This window comes from Trifolium pratense, linkage group LG7 (genome assembly GCF_020283565.1).
Source record: "Trifolium pratense cultivar HEN17-A07 linkage group LG7, ARS_RC_1.1, whole genome shotgun sequence".
Taxonomy (NCBI): Eukaryota; Viridiplantae; Streptophyta; class Magnoliopsida; order Fabales; family Fabaceae; genus Trifolium; species Trifolium pratense.
Genome location: NC_060065.1, coordinates 45,847,034 through 45,855,464, shown reverse-complemented (window position 1 = coordinate 45,855,464; position 8,431 = coordinate 45,847,034). Strand labels below are relative to the sequence as shown.

Genomic DNA, 8,431 nt, shown 5'->3' with positions numbered 1-8,431 from the left:
ATCTCAAATTATTCTCAATTTAGTCATTTTTTCACTTAATGTCAAATAATTTATTGTCTTTGACTCTTCGTCCACTTTCTACCAAAATAGTCCTTACAAATTAATGTATGTATTTACCATTTTTTTATTAAATAGTCATTGTTTTAAATTAATAGTTAACTACGCAACATTTAAATTATTTGATGTCATTGTCCACCTAACACTTAACACTCAACGTTAGTGCATTTAACGGTGTTAGGAAATGAATGTCAATAGCTAGACCAAATTGAGAAATGTTTAGCAATGACTAATTTGAGATGTTAAAAGAGTCGTGAACTTGTTTAAGAGCGAGTTATAACTTAGGTTTAACTATACATTTAGTCTCTTACGTTTATTTTAGGTTTAAATTTGGTCTTTTATGTTTAAAAAGTATCAATTTGGTCCCTTACGTTTATTTTTTATTTTTTTGGTATTTCTCTTACGTTTATTTTAGGTTTCAAATTAGTCATTTCCGTCAATTTTATCACATGTGGCAGTCAATTTGCATATGTGGACAGACTTGTGGCATTTGTACACACTGACACATGTATTGTTCAAACGGTGTTAGTGACAAAACTAACGGAAATGACTAACTTGAAATCTAAAATAAACGTAAGGGACCAAGTTGATAACTTTTAAACGTAAGGGATCAAATTGAAACCTAAAATAAACGTAAGGGACCAAATGTGTAGTTAAGCCTATAACTTAATTAACAGCGAGTTATAGAAACAGAGACCAATTTAATGGTTTAATCCATCTTATTATTTTGTTAAATAGTGGAGGAGGAAATACTGTTGAGTATAGTGATAGATTTGCACCCACTATAGTGATAGATTTGGCAACACCACATTTTAAGCTTATAGCTTATAATCTTATATGACAAAAAAGATCCGTTTGATAAGGTTTTTCTCATGAATTTAGCTTATTTTTATTAGCTTATAGCTTATTTTGTTAAGCTAATTAGCTTAATTGAATTAGCTTATTAAGCTATAATATAAATCAAAAACATATAAAACCTGGATAATATGGTTTGAACCTTTCATCCGACATTATCTAAGTATTTTTTAACAACATGACATTTTTCTAAGTCAGTTAGAAACAAATTGATTTTATAATCGAATCAGAATAGATTAGGATACATTATTATATATGAACATGTACAACAAGAATGGCACGAGATGGAGTGTGGGAGACAAAAGATTGGGTGACGCTGACACGTGCCTTGGACCATCTCATACTTAGAGTGTTCGCGGTGCGGTTTGATTCGGTTTTGAGCATAAAAATCATCCTACTGCAAGATGAAAATACATGCGGTTCAGTTTAGTTCGGTTGATTTTTAAAAAGTCATCCAAACCAAACCAATGCGGTTTAGATTGGTTTGGTTGGTGCATTTTACAGCATAACGTTTCCGTACTGAACAATTTTAAACATAAAAAAAAAATAAAAATAAATTAAAGTTCCAAAATAACATTGTAGTACCAATAAAAATTGTTTATCCAAAATAACATTATAGTATCTTACAATTTTAAATATCCAAAAAAAGAACTTGAATTTCCAAAATAACATCACAAAACTGATAAAAGTTGTTTATCTAAAATAAGATTACAACACCAAAATAACATTATAGTACAAAAAATAAAAACAACTTGAAGTTCCTTTAATTTGGTCGACTGACTTGGTAATTGGGCTATGTATATTGGAATATTAATATATAATATTAATTTAATGTGGTTTTTGCGGTCCACGATTTTTACGATTTGCGGTTTGCAGTTCAGTAAGAAAGTCATCCAAATACATCTAAACTAAATGCGGTTTTTGTGATTTTCAGTTTGCGATTTTACTTTTGAATTGGTTCAGATACAGTGGCGGAGCCGGGAATAGATATTCGGGTGGGCCACTAAAAAATAATAATAGATAAATTAAATACAAAAATTATTTTGTATATAAAAATTTAAGTTATAATAAGCATAAAATTAATTATAAAAAAATTAATTAAATGCCTTAACGATCAAGTGTATTGATACATTCAAATTTTTAATTGAAGTAATTTAGAAGGCATGTATTTGCTTTAATGGTATGATGTATTATTATGCCGCTCAAGATTACCTATTTAAGGGACCGTTTGTATTAACTTATTTTTGAGCTTATGTAATATAAATTAAGTTTTATGTTATTTTATATGTTCAAATTAGTGAAAATTGTATTTTTATAAGCTATTTTAGCATAAACTATCTTGACAAACTTATAATAATACATAAAAATTAACCCACTTGGGGTTGGTCGAGTGGTGTTGGTTTGGGCTCTTGGAGTATGCTCCTCTCAAGGTCTCAGGTTCGATTCCCACTGGTGCCAATTTCGGTGGGCTAAGTCCATACAGAGCAAAAAAAACTCTGGCTTTAAATGGGGCCCCCGCAAGTGGACGGTGGGATTGGTCCCCTTGGATTAGTCGGTCCTAAGACCGGATACCAAGTTTTCAAAAAAAAAAAATAATACATAAAAATTGTATAAAATGTTTGCATAAACTTAAAAATAAGTTAATCCAAACATGCCCTAAATCCTTATGCTACTTGTTAAAATTGTTTTTTTTAAAATTAAAAGAGAAAAAAATCAATATTTTAAAATTAAATCACGAAAAAGTGCAAAAATACAGGAAAAAAAGGCAAAATTTAAAATAGGAAAAAGAGCAAAAACATAAGGTGGCAAGGGTTTGAACCCATGACCTTACTCTTCCTATATATTACCCTTTCAATTATTGTGGGGTGGGTCATGGCCCAACCAAGCCACCCCTGTCTCCGCTACTGTTCAGGTACAATCACCCCTACTCATACTACTATGGAAATTTCCGGTTGTAGGAAAATAACACAGTTACATTAATGAATATTAACCGTTAATTTATGATTGGACGGTGCAAATTACATAGAAAAATTAAATTTAAACAATTTCGACCGTTGATTATAATTAGACGGACAAAAGTAGTAATTGCATGACACAGTTACTCCAGCGAATCTATTTCCATGTGTAAATCTCTCTAAAGACTGTTCTATTGGAGAAAGTAGAGAATTTTTTCAGCGGAGACGGAGATGAAGGAGAGCGTTTCCAGAGAGTAGTGCGAGGATGGGTATCAAATTGGAGGTACTTATGGACCTATTTAACACTCATTAATTTTGATATGCTTTAAACTTCCCAAAGCCAAAGTTGTTTTCTACATAGAAAACGCCTGTCATACCGATCACATATTTCGTCATACAATGATTTATATCCAACCATGCATCATTGACTGAACTATCCTTACGACTAGCCAAAACTATTCCATATTCTACTACTGATGATGGTATTGATCTGTTCCCTAATCTCAATCAAGACTTTGAATATTCTCTCAAGATGACATCATTCAAGTGCCTCCTTGTTTCAAATCTTCTCTCAAGATCCTTCACATTTCAGATTTTGATGTATTTGGAATCCCATTCGCCAAGTATCTTTTAGAGGAGATCCGGATAACTTGGTCGCAAAAATTTCAACCTAAGAAGAAGAACCAGATAGCTTCTTCATCAGTTTTCACACCTCGTCACAAGTCACTTATACCGGCTCGGTTGAACCTGGCGGATCTCAAGAACCAACTTGTAGGCATGGGAACTTGTCCCATTAAGTTTGAATAAACCTTTATAGAAATTGATATACTATTTTATCCTTGAAATCTTACGACTTTCATATTTTCATTCTATGTAAAAACAATTTTTCGATCTTCATGTATGACATCTTTGAGTTGAGCCTTCACCGATGAATGAATGTTAAGATGAAACCACAAGTGACTAGCACCCTTTCTCAACCAACCTAGGAAGCTTGCATCTAGGATTCGGACTAGCCCAAAATCTCAAATAAATTCCTCCATTTTTGGGGTTGGCTATTGAATCAAGAGCTTCCGTGAAGTGATTGATACATTTTTTAAAAAAAAAAAAAAGCAGCTTTTCATTTTTAAGGTAAAAATGAGTTTTTTATTTTTAATATATTTAAATTATACTGTGTTGGTATTCTTTTATTAAGGTACTCCTGTGCAGCTACTCAAACTAACATCGTCAAAGATATCAGAGATTCATTTCAGGTGACAAATCCTAATATAATTTTCCATACCAACTAGAGGCCAAACTTTTGACCAAATAGTTAAGAAATCTAAAATATGTATCCTAACAATATGCCAAAATAATGACACTAATGGAATGAATTTGGAGTCCATAATAGTGTAGAAGTTATGATGTTTCCCAAAGGAATGCAACTATTGTGTTTAGAATATTATATCATCATCACTTTTGTTACTAGTGGACTAAAAAACAGTTCAAAACAAGTATAAGCATTCGATGCAAGAACCAATTCAGATTAAAAGTTACAGAATGGTAATTCTGTAATGAAAATGCTGAGCAAATGATAAATCAGTCAGATTAGTCACAAGAGAAACAAAAAAGGATATATCTATATCAGGAGCTTCTATAGAAATCTTGCTAAACTCAACTGTGCTTGCATCGATGCTAGCAGATATGTACTCGTTGGTTTTGTCTATCAATTTCACTAAATTCCCTACACTCTCTTTGTCATGTTTAAAAAATTCAACTAAGGATTCTTTTGAACATTGATACAAACCAATGCATATCCGGCATACCTGAATACGTAAGGTTGTAAAAGTCACAAGACTGCACGCGATGTTCAATGACTTCGCACAATTCCTTTGTAAGCTTTCTGCAAATATAATTCACAATTCTTCTAAAAAACAACTGTGTACCTTAAGGATGATATAGATAACATGACAGAATAACAGAGGTATCCACACATTTAATCAAAGCACTAACTAAGGCTCTATTTGGGAAGACCAATAAGCTAGCTTATAGCTTTTAGCTCTGTTTGGTAAAAGCTCTGTTTGGTAACAGTTTTTAAAAAAGAGCTTATAGCTTATTTTACTAGCTTATAGCTTATTTCTCAAACACTATTTCAAGTAGCTTATGAGCTTATAGCTTATAGCTTATCATTTTTTCTTCCAATTTTACCCCTATCATGTTACTTGAAAAAAAATATCAATTAAACATATCATTTTACCAAACACTACAAATTCAATCAACTAGCTTATTCGCTATAAGCTAAAGGCTAGCTTATAAGCTATCCGCTATAAGCTAGCTTATCAGCTATGCACTATTTTTTACCAAACAGAACCTAAATGAACAACTTAAATACACGCATAACTGAGCCTCAGATGGTACGACCGAACATATACGTTGATGGAAGTTGAATATATGTGAGTTATACATTGTCTTTGAACGTGAAGCAAAAGGAGCAAGGTTAACGAGTGTTAATGCTAGGTACTTAACTGATAGAAAGGGATTAGAAGTTAATAATAAGAGGAAAAACGTTACCTTGGACGGTAGATGCGACAGTGCTGTTGCCTTGGAGTCTTGGACAGACAACACGAGTTGCTGAAAACTGTTACTCCACAGGTCGACGGTGCTGCAGATTTTCACTTAACTCCAATATTTCTAAACACATTTTAAGCACCCTATGTTGTATGTTTGCCGGACATTTCATGGCAAAGACATATGATATGCTCTCCTCTTGAAAACCAAAACTTATAAAAAGATTCAAACATATTACCCAATGCAAGTGAATACTATGCTCACTTATGTGCTACCAGTCAAGATAATCAATAGTAAGATCGGAGCCGAGATTGTAAATTGTGAGATTATGACACCAATAGTAAGATTCTATAAAATTCATAGAAGTCACACATATATAAATGTGTGTATGTGTCAGTGTGTACACATCATAAGTTGCTTCATGAAGAAGCTACACGGATTATGAACATGCGTAAGAGTGAAAGTTAAATAGAAGGTTCATTTCTAAATCGAATTGGTTTTACAATGTCCATTATAACCTCTCAAATTATCACCTAAATCACAACAATTAGCGTTAAATGGTTTGATGGTATAACACAACACTTTTGTTGTGCCATAAAACACACTTGCCGCAGCAAGAAAGTATAAAATTGTTATCTGTTCCAGCATCACACAATAATATGAAGTACAGACAAACAAGTCTAACAATGTTTGTAAGACAGAAAGCATAGTGATCTAAGAAGATCATGTTAAGCAGGCCAAGCTTAACCATTTTTATTATTTTCAGGGGAAAAATATTACATGAAAAAATACTTGTTTCGGCAAAATTGAGGAGGGGTAGGCATGCATAGCCCTCGTATAATACATTATTTTTAACTCGTGTCAACAACGACTAAACCCTTGTCCTATAAATTACACCAGGCTTCATTTTCAGTTAAATCATTCAGAGCTAGCTCTTGAATAAATTTCTTCTAAATTTTTCTTCACTCTTTCTTTACCGTTTTAGCCAAACTATCTTTCATTTGATTTGATCTAATTTTTCCGATTGAGGAGCCGCTATGTTTCCTCACGTGTCCAAGCTACATTAGGTGAGCTTCTGCCAATATTAAAACATCAAGAAGATCATCACAAGGAGAACATTTTTCTTAGTACTTGCAAGTTGCAACAGTTCCTGAAATGAAACAGCACATACCTGAATACTCGGAAACGCGGAGTAGCTTTTGATCAAACCCCGGATGACATTACACAAACCTGTCACACAAAATCCAGCATCTTTGTTCACGTTTCAATCAAGGACAAGTATTTTCTTGATAATTCCCAAGACATATCTGCTTTATTTTTCTTTTCAAGACACTTTCTTATCTTCATATACACCGAATAATTAGGTTTAAGACCTCTATCCATCATCTCATGAAGAATCTTTTGGGAATGTAGAACACTTCCTTTCTTTAAATGAAGAGAAGCCAGTAAAGTGTAGTTTTCATTACTGGAATAGCTACCCTTACAAGCAGAATCAACCACATACTTGTGCGCTTCATCGTATTTACCCTGTTCAAAATAACACTTTATCACCGCAGCATGAGTTAAACTACAAGGTTCAATACCCTTCAAAGTCATTTTATCGGTAAACGTCAAAGCTAAATCAATCTGTCCATGTTTACATAGTAATCTTACAATAGTATCAAACGTAAAATCGTACGATAAACCATTTTCTTTTTCCATAGTTTCAAGAACTTGACAAGCCTCGGCAAAATTACCAATCTTGAATAAACAACTAACCAACATATTGTAAGTACTTCCATTCGGTTCAACACCACATCTCTTCATCTTCTCTACTAAATCGCCTACTTTCTCGTAATCACCTCTCTTGCACATCATCCTCAATAAATAGTTATAACGATTCACGTGCCTCCCAGCTTCTCCTATCACAAACTCCACTGTATCAAAATTACCCGAAAAACTCAAAATCTCTATCAAAACCTTAAAACCAGAACTTTGACACACACCACCAACCTCATTAAGAACATTCACAATTCTTCTCACACATTCCATTCTAGAATCTTCATCAAACCTTAAAATAACCAAAAACCTAAATGCCCTTCTCCCCAAACACATCCTTTTTAGGTTAAACTCATTAAAAATAGGAACCATTGCCTCAAAATTTCCCAACAACCCACAATTATCAACAACACAACCACCTATGTCAGGATCACAACAAAGCTCAGGATGTGAAACATTAAGCCAATGAAAAAACATCAATGCTGAAACTCTTTCACTTGCTAATTTATCAAAAATATAAATAACTGATGCCATAGATAAAGACACATTCAACATATTTAACCTATATTCCAAATCATTCACACCTTCAATAATCAATGCAATGATTTCAGAAACTTGTTTTGAAGTAGCATATGGTTTATTCTTATAAGAAGAATAAGGGTAAGAACAAAAATACCTTGAAGTATGAAATTGAAAACCAAGGTTGAAGTATATGTTGGAACCATCAAAAGGGTTTTTGAAAAAGCAAAATGGGGAAGACCCAATTGAGAAAAGAAGGGAATTTGGTGAGTGGAAATGGATGGAGGAAAAGGGTTTGGTTAAAAATGGGGTTTTTGTGAAGAAATGAGGAATTGTGAAAAACCTGCGACTGTTGCAGAGGTTTCGAATTCCCATAGGTTAGACAATGTTGTTGAAATCGAAGGTAACCATTTGGAGCGGTCAAGATACGACGTGTTTGTTTTTTTTTGGTTACATGTGACTTGTTTGTTTGGAATTGAAGCATTGGACTTCAAGTACATATCAACATTAAAAAAAAAAAAAAACTATTGGGCTCTAAATAAATTGGTAAAGACCACTCATTTTGTTGCGCACCATACGAATTTACTAAAATACCCCTGTCCGTTACCTAAGTAGCGGACACTCTCCAAAACACCCTACCTTTATAACATTCGCTACTTAAGTAGCGGACGACATTTAAAAAAAAAAATCATTTTTATAACATCCGCTACTTAAGTAGTGGAAGGATAAAATGGAAAAGACGC

At 33.1% G+C, this 8,431-nt stretch overlaps 1 protein-coding gene across 1 annotated transcript; it reads right to left on the bottom strand.

Annotated features, from left to right (window-relative positions):
- Positions 1-6,124: 6,124 nt before the first annotated feature.
- On the bottom strand, positions 6,125-8,106 carry LOC123898058 (pentatricopeptide repeat-containing protein At3g56030, mitochondrial-like). The gene is made up of 2 exons (XM_045948908.1): positions 6,583-8,106; positions 6,125-6,486 (listed from the first exon to the last, which is right to left on the bottom strand). Exon 1 carries the CDS (start codon positions 8,061-8,063, stop codon positions 6,669-6,671), a length of 1,395 nt encoding a protein of 464 aa, XP_045804864.1. The 5' UTR covers positions 8,064-8,106; the 3' UTR covers positions 6,125-6,486; positions 6,583-6,668.
- Positions 8,107-8,431: the final 325 nt, after the last annotated feature.